Source organism: Bombina bombina, unplaced genomic scaffold, assembly GCF_027579735.1.
Source record: "Bombina bombina isolate aBomBom1 unplaced genomic scaffold, aBomBom1.pri scaffold_496, whole genome shotgun sequence".
Taxonomy (NCBI): Eukaryota; Metazoa; Chordata; class Amphibia; order Anura; family Bombinatoridae; genus Bombina; species Bombina bombina.
The window spans coordinates 289625-304968 of NW_026511695.1; the positions used below are offsets into that span (position 1 = coordinate 289625).

The window sequence follows — 15344 nt, forward strand, 5'->3', positions numbered from 1 at the left end:
TGACCAGTGCCTTCCTAACGAAGCTGAGGGTAAAGGTGATGGACTTGCCAAGTATGTCTCCAGACCTAAACCCTATTGAGCATCTGTGAGTCATCCTCAAACGGAAAGCAGGGGACCGCAAGGTCTCTAACATCCACCTTCCACCAGCTCTGTGATGTCGTCATGTAGGAGTGAAAGAGGACTCCAGTGGCAACCTGTGAAGCTCTGGTGAACTCCATGCCCAAGAGGGTTAAGGCAGTGCTGGGAAATAATGGTGCCACACAAAATATTGACACTTTGGGCCCAATTTGGACATTTCTACTTAGGGGTGTACTCACTTTTGTTGCCAACGGTTTAGACATTAATAGCTGCGTGTTGAGTTATTTTGAGGGGACAGCAAATATACACTGTTTATACAGGCTGTACACTCACTACTTTACATTGTAGCAAAGTGTAATTTCTTCAGTGTTGTCACATGAAAAGATATAATAAAATATTTACAAAAATGTGAGGGGTGTACTCACTTTTGTGAGATACTGTGTGTATGTATGTGTGTATATATGTGTGTGTGTGTGTGTATATATATATATATGCGCGCAATATGGGAAAAAAAATTGTGATTTTTTTTAAATAACTGTTAAACATACATTTCACAATAAAAATTGCATTACACTGTACATAATCTACCAGGCATATATACAGTAGGATTATGAGGTCACATGTAGGGGGTATAGGCACCATATAGACATATGTACAGTAGGATTTTAAAGTCACATTGGGGGTATAGGTACCAGACAGACATACAATAGGATTATGAGGTCACATATAGGGGATATAGGTACCATACAGACATACAGTGGGCAGCATGGAGCAGTGTAGCGCTGATGAGTGAGGGTGCAAGTGATTGGTGGATGTGTTAAAAATACCGGTGCACCCTGACACAATGTGCCCGCACACATCGTATACTCTCACAAAACCTTCACCTACACACCCCTTTACTGAATGCTCACCCGCTGCTGACGTCGCCAATCTGTGCCAAAGAGACGACACAGGCATCCCCAGCGCCCTGCCGTCACCTGCAGCAACTGCTAGCGCTCCCAGTACAGTGGGCCCCTTCAGCTGTGCGAGAGTGCAGGTCCTGTGTCATGTAATGCCATTGTGTGCTCCTCATGGCACTTTGCCCCCATGCATGCCAGCCAGCAGACTGTGCCTTCCTTGTTATGAATGTGCAAACTTATTTAATATAGGGCAGCGCTATTTGACGCACGCCTGCTGAAACAGGGATTTGAAAGCGGGGATTTATAAAAATAAATCGTACACTTGTGATTTTAAAATCGCAAGAACATTTTTTTTAGTTTAATCGCACAGCCCTAATATATAATTTCTATGAGTTTTATTCACTGTAAATGGTCTTTACTGCAGTAGTTAACTGTGAAGCTGACTTTGAGTGGAAATAGCTGAATTTGTAAAATGCTCTAACTTTAACTTAAAAGTTTATTTCTCCAACATTGGTGTGTCCGGTCCATGGCGTCATCCTTACTTGTGGGATATTGAAATAACTGCATTTAAATGGTCCCTAAGACTCTATAAATCTTAGTATCTATTTGCTATACACTTTAGTGAAAGGCTAATATTACATTTAATAATCCCTTATGAATTATTATACCCACTATATAATATTAACACACAATCACTAGCTTAAACTACTTGTAAGGTCATAAACTCACAAAGTCTTATTCCAGCAGTAACAAAACTTTTATTACAATGAGGCTAATTAAACATTATTACAATATGCAGATTAAATATAAATTACACATATGCAAATCACTTATAAATACTCAGCAGTGAACTATACATCAATATTACACTAATACATTTGCCCAATCTATGTGAAAGTATGGTGTGCTGAAATTATGTGTCTGTAAGGATCACTTACTTCTGATGTTAGCTGTGGTCACCATTCCAATTGAAAAAGAGTGAAAGAGAGAGTGAACTCCAGTATTCCTGCTACTTTTATTGTAAGTTTTTCATCCCTCCCACAATGATGATGTCACTCATAAGCAAGCCCTCATTGTAATTTTAAGAGTATATGGTTTCATCCTGCATGTGCTTTGGGGGTAGGGAATGGCATTAGCCTTAGACAAAGGATCTTAAGCCAGCTGGTCATCCTTCTCAGATGGGGGTCTGGTAATGTGATCTTTCTACATTCCATAGTGACCTAGTATCTGAATGAGGAGTTAACCCCTTCTTTACCATTCAGCTGAGTTCTTGTAGAATACATATACCATATATATATGTATATATATATACCCCTTCCAGACCATATGTGAATTCAGATCATGCCATTATTACATTCCCCCCTTTTGGCAATGGAGGTTACCATACCCTTCCATTCCAATGGTTGTTTTATATGAGTGAATCTGATGGAAGATTCCTAACCCCACCTATGTGTGATGGCTATATTAGTGTACTAAAGACGCTTCCATTCGCATACCATAATATAAGTGATATACACGTGCAATTAATGATTTTAAATAACAACACATACAAATTTGAATAATTATACATAATATAGAAATAAATAATATGATTATAAATGGATGTATAAACAGATTTCCCAATGCAGAACCCCATGATGACTGTTTCGAAAAGGAATTTGCTAATTTCTGCCACCAGGTTGCACTTGACATCTCCGTAAAAGTATGTTCAATCCTTTGTAGTTCTTGTTCCTGATGGTAGAAATTTACATGAACACGTTCCCCAAAATTTTTAAGATGTTCTAGTAACACAGAGTCTTTTTGCAATAAGGTTACCCATTTTTGCCAAGGTGCATCATCTACTAATATTGGGGTTATGAGTGGAGCCCCCAAGGTAGCGTTATATGTGAGTAACTGTGGGACAGTGAAGTTAAACTGTAGTGAACTTATCCTCACAGGGTACCCAGTAATACAATAAATCCCTGGTGTGATTTGTTCCCTTGAATTACACCTGTCAAACCATACATGCACTTCATCTTTAGGCTTCAATGCAACAAAACACACCTTTCCTTGTCCTAAGGGAAAAATCATATCTTGGGGATTAACTTTCTCCACAAAACCATTGCAATATGAGTGATTATGCCAGCAGGAATCAAAAATTATTCTTGCCTGGTTGGGTAGACATAAAATTTTAGAAGGAAACCTTATGCAGCCAGACATATCTACCTGTTCCATATGGGAACCATTCCATATAAAATTTGGGAACTCTAACTCATGATGCAAAACATGAGATTCTGTGACAGGTGTTCCTAGTGAAAACAAATGATAAACATTCTGATAGGTACCACTAGTGGGCACAAGTGAAGTAGCCCTGCATATATTTTCCCTGCAGCCCAACCAACTGTTTAACCATAATTCTCTGTGTTTTGATGCAAAACTGTTAACAACAGACTGCTCCCACCCTCCCAAAGGTGTATGGTTATTTTCCATAGCCTGTGCTATTAATTTAAAGTCAGTTGATAATTCTGTTTGCATGGAAATACACACAAAATCCCAGGATACTTCCCTTAACCTACTAATTACTCCTATCAGTATTTCCTCTGTATGTTGAATGGCAGGACCCTGAACCTGAATGACTGTCTGTGTCAGTGTCTCTACCAGGGTGTTTATCATTTGTTGCGTATGAATCCCTTTTGCATTTAACATCCCCTGAGACTGTAAGGTTGCTGTTAGGCTGGATATGTCAATGGAATTTACCACACCTAGCCCTGTTCCCACACCTCCCAAAACTGTATCCATGATATCCCTCCTAGTCCTTCTCCTAGTACCTTCTGCCCACTTAACTAATGCTTTTTCCATAGTGGCAGTAATTCTGGAACAATTTTGGTAATGTGTGGAAACTAGCCAATCTATTATTTTAATCTTCCACGTGATAAATTGGAATGTGGCATCCCTCAATACTGGAGTTGGCTTGATTGTACTTGTTTGAAATGGACCACTAGAAACAACACTTTTCCCCTTACACATTGGAGTATTGTCATAATGTTTCATCTTTGGTGTAGTGATTAAAGTAGAATAGATCAAAGGCGTAAATGTGGTTGTTTCCTTTATTTGGTCTATTTTTAAGTATACTTCAATCCCTCCACCAAAGTTGGCAGCTGTAACCCTCCAATTAATCCCTTCTCCAATTTGTTGTTCAAATATAACCTTGGTTATATTATAGTTATCGCCATTTATAGTGTGAATAGGATTTGTAAATGTTGTAGACACAGAAACACCTTCTCCCACCAGACCTACAGTCCATTTTCCCCAAGCCACCCACTTACATTCCCATTCAACTTTATTACCCTGATTGACCCTCCAAAAACCAATTAAATTGTCTTGATGTTTTTCTGCAAATATTTCAATTTTCCCACCCACATTAAAAGTCAATTTTCCCAAACAATCTTTGTGAAGGTCTTGAGAGCTCCATAAGCCTGTCCATCCTCTGATGATGCTGCTTGAGCTCCATCTACGACTCCTTGTGAGGTTTGTGATTGACAGTTCATTACAGTCACAGATTGGAAGTTTTTGCAATAACACCCACACAAATACAAATAGGTTTGTGGCGATCATTCCTCTCAGGCTCCACATAATGAAATCTGTCAAAAAAAGATTAAGAGAATATCAGTTCTTAGCAGAAATATCTACATCTGGGACAGCTGTCCCTCTATACAATTTACATTGGTCAACATGGACCCATTTGTAACCAGGCTGCCTTCTGGTTTTCCCAGGGGTTGATCTTTCTATTTTAATTACAGTATTACCCAATTTGTCCAAAATTCTATAAGGTCCTTCCCAATTTGCATCCCAGGGAGAATTTTTGCGAAAATTTTTAATCATGATCAATCCCCCCTTCTCAAACAGAGGTGTTTGAGGTGTAGATGAAAATTTACAATCTGTTGGGGCCATATTAGAGGCAGCAAAAATTAGCAGTGAGCTCAACTGCTCCTGAATTTGGGAGAGATATTGATCTCTAGACACAGATTCTCTCAAGGGAGTAGACAATTGTGGTTCACCTGGGTGGCCTAATGCCATCTTTCTCCCTGTCATGAGCTCATAGGGAGAACACTTGGTAGCATTTGATGGTGTAGCTCTAATAACCATTAGAACTGCTGGAAGATGTGTGACCCATGATTTACCATACTGGGAAAGCATTTTTGACAATTTTGTTTTTAATGTGCGATTCATGCGCTCAACTATACCAGAGGATTGTGGATGATATGGTACATGAAATCTTGTCTGTATTCCCAGTAGGGCACAGAGATTTTGCATTACCTGACCTGTAAAATGTGTACCCCTGTCTGATTCAATGAGTGTTGGAAACCCCCATCTTGAGAAAACATGTTCCCACAGTGCTCTGGCAGTAGCCTGTGCAGTATCACAACGAAGTGGAATAGCCTCAACCCATTTTGAAAAAATATCTACAATTACTAGGGCATACCTGAGACCCCCCTTTGATAGTGGAAGTGGGCCTATAAAATCAATTTGGATAGCTTTCCAGGGGCCATCTGCTACTGGTATTCTCTGGAGAATGGGTCTCTGACCTTTAGGGCGTGGATTAATTTGAGCACAAATTAAACATTCTTGTACACATTTTAAACAGGTTTCTGCTAAATCTGGCCAATGAAATTTTTGCCTTAAATGGTACTCTAATGCACTTTGCCCAATATGCCCAAGAAAAGAATGTGTTTGCTGTGTTATAGGTCCCTGCAAATGACTCGGGACCACAAAAACCAATTTAGCCTGTGGATCAATGGGATTAGAGTAACATATTAACCCATTACAAATTGAATAACCATTTGGGAGTGTTTGCTGTTCCTGTAACAGAGGGAAAAGGTTAGGATCTTTAGCTTGTTCTGTTTTCAAATCAGGTACCTCTGAATCTACCATTGTAATCTTTGCTATGTGTACCATTGTATCTTTAGATGTAACATGCTCTCTCCATGCTTCCTGTGTCTCACTGTCATTCTCATCTGATTGCCATGGTTCCCCATCTACAGCTGCCTGTTTGGCTAACATGTCCACATGTGCATTCCCTTGTGAATGTGCATCTGTGAAATGTGTGTGTGCCTTAACTTTAACAATAGCTGACTGCAATGGGTGCTGTGTTCCCCAATCTACCAATTTCTTAAGGGCTTGAACATGTGACAATGGTTTGCCTGCTGAGTCTACCATTCCTCTTAGATTCCAAATTGGTAAGTACTCTGTCAGTGATCTGGTCACATAGGCACTGTCACTGTATATACAAATGTCTTGTGTGTCAAACCTGTGGCAAGCCATAGAAATGGCTTCTAATTCTGCTCTCTGTGCTGAGAATGATCTTGGTAACATAAATTTAAGAGCTAATTGTTGCGAGGGGACCCAAATAGCAAAACCAGTATTAAATTGACCATCCTGCCAAAATCTTGAGCCATCTACATAAATTTGTAAATCCTGGGGAGAAGTTTTGTCCCTGAACAATTTATGAGGCGATTCCCTGTGTGTGAATGTCTCTGTGCAGTCATGGGGTTCACCCTGAGTGTGCATTAGTTGGGGTAATGTGTATTTTGCATTGTGTTGTACAGTGATGTCACGATGTTGCAAATCTATTAACCACCTAGTCACTCTTTGTGTTGAAACCCCACTTAATGATTTCTCCAATAACAGCTTTATAGGGGTATGTGGTGTTTGGAGGATGAGCTTCCCAAATCCCACTATATGCTCAGTAGCCTGAACTGACCAATGCACCCCTAACAAAGCCTTGATACATGCGTCATAACCTTTCTCTACTGGAGTAAGAAGCCTGGAAAAATAGCCAACAGGCCTCCATTTTTCAGCCTTCTCCTGCAGTAGGACTGTGGAAATTGAAGTGTCAGATGTGTATGTTTGTAAAGCAAAAGGGGCCTCCCTCTCCACTGTGGCAAGGGCAGGGGCTGATGCTAAACCTTCCTTTAACACTTTAAATGCTTCCTCATGTTCTGTATTCCAAGGAATTTTCCCAACATCCTCCCCTTTCAAAAGATCATAGAGAGGTTTTGCTTTTTCAGCAAACCCTTCAATGAAATCACGAGAAAAATTTACCAAGCCTAAGAATTGTCTTAAGGACTGCCTATGCAAAGGTCTGGGCACCTGAAGTATGGCTGTAACTCGTTCTCTAGTAGGGCATCTTGTACCCCTTTGTATTGATACTCCCAAAAATGTCACCTTTTGTCTCATTAATTGTACTTTCGAAGTGTTTAACTTGAGGCCAGATTCAGCAATCAAGCCAAACAGTTCATTCAGCCGCTCCAAATGTTCCTCTACTGTCTCTGTTTGTAACAAAATATCATCTACATACTGTATGATACTTTCTGGGACTGAGAATGTTTTTAATACCTCTGCTAATGCTTGGTGAAAGTATGTAGGCGAGCTGTGGAAGCCCTGAGGAAGCGAATTGAAGCAAAATTGCATGTTATCAAAGCAGAAAGCAAACTTATATTGGCACTCTGGGGCTAGTCTGACACTCCAAAAACCATTACTTATATCCAGAACAGAATACCACCTACATGTGGCACTCAGTTTGGATACCACTTCAGGAGTAGAAGCAACTAGATTTGTAACAGGTGGGGTAACTTTATTCACCATACGAAAATCAGCAGTTAACCTCCAAGTATTATTTGCTTTCCTTACTGGCCACAAAGGAGAATTATTAGAGGAGGAACATTTCCTAATTATCCCTTGGCTTTCAAGCTGACTAATAATTTGCCTCACAGGTTCAATAGCTTCTGCTGGAAAACGATACTGTCTTTGTGGAGGGGGGTCAGGGCCTACAATATTGATTTCAATGCCTTTTAATATGCCACAATCATTCTTATGTTGAGCCCATATGTCAGGGAAATCCATGACCAATCTCTTCAAATCAGGGTGACTTTCAGTATCCGGCCACACCCTTTCTGAAGGAATTGATGCAATGGATGCTATGGGACTGATGTAAGAGTCATCTAATATTACAGGTTTTCTCCCTCTAGTATCCCTCCACAAAACATTGTTACATAGGTCCACTATCATCCCTTCTGATCTCATTATATCAGCACCAAGTATTGTACCCTCTGTGTTTTTGCTCTGCCAAATGGGAATTTCCTTAGTCCACTGATTACCTAGTGTCATAGTCACATTTGGGATAAGGGATGCTTGGGACTGGGATCCCCCAAGTCCCACAAGAAATGTCTGTCTTGTCCCTTGTGGGGGACTTAATGGTAAGTCTGTCAAAGTTACTGAAGCTCCTGTGTCTATGAGGAGTTTTGTGCGATGGCCCTCAATCACACCATAGACACAGGGACGTCCAGAATGATCCCTAAAGGTGTTACATATAGGGACCATGTCATCCAGGGCCTGAGGTAGTCAGTCAGAGCAGGATATCAGAGGAGAATTATTTTCATAATTCTTTTCATGATATCCCACTTCCCCTCCCCCCACAGTCATCACTCTCAAAGCCTCATGCGCTGGGCCATACAGATTAGTACCAGGCCTAAGCTTTGCGGTGTATTCCTGTCCTGTTTTATCTGGGGGCTTAATCTTGTTATTTTTCCCTACCCAATTATGTGCATAGCTTTCTTTTGGAGGTGCAGAGGGATGTAATCTTTCCTGCCCTCCCTCAGTTTCCTTCTGAATTCTCTTTAAGAATCTGCAATCTACTCGTCTGTGCCCATATTTATTGCAGTAATGGCAAGTACCTTTGAAGGGACCCTCTGAATATTTTTGTTTCCCTTCATTAGTGGTTACCACAGCAATTCTGTGTTGCCCTGTGTTCTTTTTCTTTAAAATGTTCTGCCTAGCCTTACCTATAATAGATAACACACCCTCTAGTGTATTCTTTTCCTCAGCCATCATTTGTATGCTAGGTTCCAAATATGTGAATTTTTTAATTAAATACTGCAACATATCATGAGGTGTTTGTTCTGGTGAAATTCTGTGTGTCAGTCTATATAATTGTTCAAATTTAGCTGCAAATACCCATGGGTCATCATTTAATGCTACTTGCATTTCTGCAAGAGAGTGACTGTCCAAATCTCTACTCCCTGTCACTAGTTTACAAACAGCTTTTAATCTGTCCCCATCTGAACCCCATTTATCCTCCTTAAACCAATCTGTGTTCAAATTAACTGGGCCTGCAACTGGTGATTGTAATCTAGCTGCAATGCTGCCTGGAAGCCACATTTTTAACAAAAAGCATGCTTCCTTATGTGACAGCATGTATTGTTTTACTGCAGACTCAAAATTTGACATGTTAGTGAAAACATCTGCTTTAACATCATACACTGGAAAGAGAGGTTTTAACTTTACCAGTTGTCTCATTACTTTATCTCTATCTTGTTTTATAAGGGTAGTTGATACCAGGGATGATGTTTCAGCAGAGGTGGTAGAAAAAAGTAAATTTTGCGATTGAGTTAAATTTCTTCCCCTGGATCTTACACTGGGTGTTAGTGATAAAGTATCTGTTTGATGTTCTGTGTTTAATGTTCTTGGCCTAGTTATCTGTGGGGTTAGTATTGGAATGTGTGTGCTCTCTGTATTTTGTGTGTGATTCAATCTTTCCTCACTGTGTGGAATAGGCACCCTCCCCCCATCAACATGTGGGCTTTGCACCCTTCCCCCATCAACATGTGCCCCATCTTCCTGCGACACACATGCATTGTCCTCATTTAATACTGCAACAGGGGTTAAGTTTGCAAGTCCCTGTCTCAATGAAGCAATAAGTTGGCCTCTTGCGTCATAATTTTCTTCTAAAGTATTAATATATTCTGCATTTACCCCACATGTGGGGCAATTCTCATCTAATGTGTTACAATTGATCTCTGTTAACATGGCTATTGGGGGAGAATGTTCAAAGATTGCTCTATTCATTTGGTCTTTGATAGCTAACAACAGTTTCATGCAATTCTGTAATTTGGATTTTTCTTTTGTTAAACAAAACCTTTTTTTATCAATAAGCTTATTCTCATTCTCACATTGCAACCACACATCTTTCAGTCTTTTAACTATGTCAGTATTTTCATCAACAACAGGCTCAAATGTGCTACATTCTGCATATTTAACAATTAATTCCATACTCACACTTTAAAGTGTCTTCAGACTGCCAGCAAATCAGATTCACGTCCTGCGCGATATGATTTTCTCTGCGTCTGGTTCAACTGATCCTTAGGTAATGCCTCTCTGGATCTGTAGTCTTGGCCAAAGACTTTACTGCTGAAACGCTCAACTCAAAAACAGTATAGCAAAAACTAGGTTCAATTTTCGTCCAAAAATCACACTTGTATTATAAAAAGAACCTGGATTAGTCCCCCCTTAAAACAAGTGTAGTTGGTAAGAAAATTCGCTGGCTCGCCAATGAAATAACTGCATTTAAATGGTCCCTAAGACTCTATAAATCTTAGTATCTATTTGCTATACACTTTAGTGAAAGGCTAATATTACATTTAATAATCCCTTATGAATTATTATACCCACTATATAATATTAACACACAATCACTAGCTTAAACTACTTGTAAGGTCATAAACTCACAAAGTCTTATTCCAGCAGTAACAAAACTTTTATTACAATGAGGCTAATTAAACATTATTACAATATGCAGATTAAATATAAATTACACATATGCAAATCACTTATAAATACTCAGCAGTGAACTATACATCAATATTACACTAATACATTTGCCCAATCTATGTGAAAGTATGGTGTGCTGAAATTATGTGTCTGTAAGGATCACTTACTTCTGATGTTAGCTGTGGTCACCATTCCAATTGAAAAAGAGTGAAAGAGAGAGTGAACTCCAGTATTCCTGCTACTTTTATTGTAAGTTTTTCATCCCTCCCACAATGATGATGTCACTCATAAGCAAGCCCTCATTGTAATTTTAAGAGTATATGGTTTCATCCTGCATGTGCTTTGGGGGTAGGGAATGGCATTAGCCTTAGACAAAGGATCTTAAGCCAGCTGGTCATCCTTCTCAGATGGGGGTCTGGTAATGTGATCTTTCTACATTCCATAGTGACCTAGTATCTGAATGAGGAGTTAACCCCTTCTTTACCATTCAGCTGAGTTCTTGTAGAATACATATACCATATATATATGTATATATATATACCCCTTCCAGACCATATGTGAATTCAGATCATGCCATTATTACAGATATTCTCTTCCCCAACAGGAAATGGCAAAGAGTCCCAGCAAAGCTGGTCACATGATCCCTCCTAGGCTCCGCCCACCCCAGTCATTCTCTTTGCCGTTGCACAGGCAACATCTCCACGGAGATGGTTAAGAGTTTTTTTGGTGTTTAAATGTAGTTTTTATTCTTCTATCAAGTGTTTGTTATTTTAAAATAGTGCTGGTATGTACTATTTACTCTGAAACAGAAAAGGATGAAGATTTCTGTTTGTGAGAGGAAGATGATTTTAGCAGACAGTAACTAAAATCGATTGCTGTTTCCACACAGGACTGTTGAGATGAAGTAACTTCAGTTGGGGGAAACAGCAGACTTTTCTGCTTAAGGTATGACTAGCCATATTTCTAACAAGACCATGTAATGCTGGAAGGCTGTCATTTCCCCTCATGGGGACTGGTAAGCCATTTTCTTAGTCAAACATAAAAGAATAAAGGGCTTAAAAAAGGGCTTAAAAACTGGTAGACATTTTTATGGGCTAAAACGATTGCTTTATTGGGGCATATTATGCAGATTCTAGCTAATAATTGGCATTATAATCTTGGGGAATGTTTAAAAAAACGGCAGGCACTGTGTTGGACACCTTTTTTAGTCTGGGGGCCTTTCTAGTTATATAGCTGGGACTGTATAGGGGTTAAGGGGACCGGTAAGCCATTTTCTTTGTCAAGCAAACAGAATAAAGGGCTTAATATGGGCTATAAAACTGGTAGACACTTTTATGGGTTAAATCGATTGCTTTATTTGGGCATTTTATACATGTTTATGCTGATAATTCACATTTATAAACTTGGGGAACGTTTTTTAACGGCAGGCACTATGTTAGACACCTTTTCCAGTCAGGGAGGGCCTTCCCAGTTGTAGGCTGAGCCTCATTTTCGCGCCATTACTGCGCAGTTGTTTTTTGAGAGCAAGACATGCAGATGCATGTTTGAGGATCTGAAATTTGCTGGAAAAGTTTCTAGAAGGCGTCACTTGGTATTGTATTCCCCTCTGGGCTTGGTTAGGTCACAGCAAAGGCTATAGCTGGGACTGTATAGGGGTTAAATTTGTAAACGGCTCCGGTTCCGTTATTTTAAGGGTTAAAGCTCTGAAATTTGGTGTGCAATACTTTTAATGCTTTAAGACACTGTGGTGAAATTTTGGTAATTTTTGAACAATTCCTTCATACTTTTTCACATATTCAGTAATAAAGTGTTTTCAGTTTGAAATTTAAAGAGACAGTAACGGTTTTATTTTAAAACGTTTTTTTGTGCTTTGTTGACAAGTTTAAGCCTGTTTAACATGTCTGTACCTTCAGATAAGCTATGTTCTATATGTATGAAAGCCAATGTGTCTCCCCATTTAAATTTATGTGATAATTGTGCCATAGTGTCCAAACAAAGTAAGGACAGTAATGCCACAGATAATGATATTGCCCAAGATGATTCCTCAAATGAGGGGAGTAAACATGATACTACATCATCCCCTATTGTGTCTACACCAGTTTTGCCCACACAGGAGGCCCCTAGTACATCTAGTGCGCCAATACTTATTACCATGCAACAATTAACGGCTGTAATGGATAACTCCATAGCAAATCTTTTATCCAAAATGCCTACTTATCAGAGAAAGCGCGATTGCTCTGTTTTAAACACTGAAGAGCAAGAGGGCGCTGATGATAACTGTTCCGACATACCCTCACACCAATCTCAAGGGGCCATGAGGGAGGTTTTGTCTGATGGAGAAATCTCAGATTCAGGAAAAATTTCTCATCAAGCTGAACCTGATGTTGTGACATTTAAATTTAAATTAGAACATCTCCGCGCACTGCTTAAGGAGGTGTTATCTACTCTGGATGATTGTGACAATTTGGTCATTCCAGAGAAATTATGTAAGATGGACAAGTTCCTAGAGGTTCCGGTGCCCCCCAACGCTTTTCCTATACCCAAGCGGGTGGCGGACAGAGTAAATAAAGAGTGGGAAAAGCCCGGCATACCTTTTGTTCCCCCCCCTATATTTAAGAAATTATTTCCTATAGTCGACCCCAGAAAGGACTTATGGCAGACAGTCCCCAAGGTCGAGGGGGCGGTTTCTACTCTAAACAAACGCACTACTATTCCTATCGAAGATAGTTGTGCTTTCAAAGATCCTATGGATAAAAAATTAGAGGGTTTGCTTAAAAAGATTTTTGTACAGCAGGGTTACCTTCTACAACCAATTTCATGCATTGTTCCTGTCACTACGGCAGCTTGTTTCTGGTTCGAGGAACTAGAAAAGTCGCTCAGTAGAGAATCTTCATATGAGGAGGTTATGGACAGAGTTCACGCACTTAAATTGGCTAGCTCTTTTGTTTTGGATGCCGCTTTGCAATTGGCTAGATTAGCGGCGAAAAATTCAGGGTTTGCTATCGTGGCGCGCAGAGCGCTTTGGCTAAAGTCTTGGTCAGCGGATGTGTCTTCCAAGACAAAATTGCTTAACATTCCTTTCAAAGGTAAAACATTATTTGGACCAGATTTGAAAGAGATTATTTCAGACATCACTGGGGGAAAGGGCCACGCCCTCCCACAGGATAGGTCTTTTAGGCTAAAAATAAGCCTAATTTTCGTCCCTTTCGCAGAAACGGACCAGCCTCTAATTCTGCATCCTCTAAGCAAGAGGGTAATGCCTCACAGCCCAAACCAGCCTGGAAACCAATGCAAGGCTGGAACAAGGGTAAGCAGGCCAAGAAGCCTACCACTGCTACCAAAACAGCATGAAGGGATAGCCCCCGATCCGGGACCGGATCTAGTGGGGGGCAGACTCTCTCTCTTTGCTCAGGCTTGGGCAAGAGATGTTCAGGATCCTTGGGCGCTAGAAATAGTTTCTCAAGGTTATCTCCTGGAATTCAAGGAACTACCCCCAAGGGGAAGGTTCCACAGATCTCACTTATCCTCAAACCAAATAAAGAGACAGGCATTCTTACATTGTGTAGAAGACCTGTTAAAGATGGGAGTGATACATCCAGTTCCAATAAGAGAACAAGGAATGGGATTTTATTCCAATCTGTTCGTAGTTCCCAAAAAAGAGGGAACATTCAGACCAATTTTGGATCTGAAGATCCTAAACAAATTTCTCAGGGTACCATCGTTCAAAATGGAAACTATTCGAACGATCCTACCCACCATCCAGGAAAGTCAATTTATGACTACCATGGACTTAAAGGATGCGTACCTACATATTCCTATCCACAAGGAACATCATCAGTTCCTAAGGTTCGCTTTTCTGGACAAGCATTACCAGTTTGTGGCACTTCCATTCGGATTAGCCACTGCTCCAAGGATTTTCACAAAGGTACTAGGGTCCCTTCTAGCGGTTCTAAGACCAAGGGGCATTGCAGTAGTACCTTACTTGGACGACATCCTAATTCAAGCGTCGTCCCTGTCAAAAGCAAAGGCTCATACGGACATCGTCCTAGCCTTTCTCAGATCTCACGGATGGAAGGTGAACACAGAAAAAAGTTCCCTTCTTGGGAACAATAATAGATTCCTTAGAAATGAGGTTTTTTCTGACAGAGGTCAGAAAATCAAAACTTCTAAGCTCTTGTCAAGTACTTCATTCTGTTCCTCGTCCTTCCATAGCGCAGTGCATGGAAGTAATAGGATTGATGGTTGCAACAATGGACATAGTTCCTTTTGCACAAATTCATCTAAGACCATTACAACTGTGCATGCTCAGACAGTGGAATGGGGATTATACAGACTTGTCTCCGATGATTCAAGTAGACCAAAAGACCAGAGATTCACTTCGTTGGTGGCTGACCCTGGACAATCTGTCACAGGGAATGAGCTTCCGCAGGCCAGAGTGGGTCATTGTCACAACCGACGCCAGTCTAGTGGGCTGGGGTGCGGTCTGGGAATCCCTGAAAGCTCAGGGTCTATGGTCTCGGGAAGAGTCTCTTCTCCCGATAAACATTCTGGAACTGAGAGCGATATTCAATGCTCTCAGAGCTTGGCCTCAACTAGCAAAGGCCAAATTCATAAGGTTCCAATCAGACAACATGACGACTGTTGCTTATATCAATCATCAAGGGGGAACAAAGAGTTCCCTGGCGATGAAAGAAGTGACCAAAATAATTCAATGGGCGGAGGATCACTCCTGCTACTTGTCTGCGATCCACATCCCAGGAGTGGAAAATTGGGAAGCGGATT

General features: G+C 40.4%; 1 protein-coding gene across 1 annotated transcript; it reads right to left on the minus strand.

The window, feature by feature from the left end:
• Window positions 1-1712: 1712 nt before the first annotated feature.
• Window positions 1713-11145, minus strand: LOC128643909 (uncharacterized). The gene is made up of 2 exons (XM_053696681.1): window positions 10071-11145; window positions 1713-4597 (listed from the first exon to the last, which is right to left on the minus strand). The coding sequence occupies exon 2, from the start codon at window positions 4587-4589 to the stop codon at window positions 2442-2444; it is 2148 nt and encodes a 715-aa protein (XP_053552656.1). The 5' UTR covers window positions 4590-4597; window positions 10071-11145; the 3' UTR covers window positions 1713-2441.
• Between the last annotated feature and the right edge of the window lie 4199 nt (window positions 11146-15344).

Coding starts and splice junctions, on each gene's coding strand:
- LOC128643909 (XM_053696681.1), bottom strand. CDS start 4,589: ATGTGGAGCCTGAGAGGAATGATCGCCACAAACCTATTTGTATTTGTG.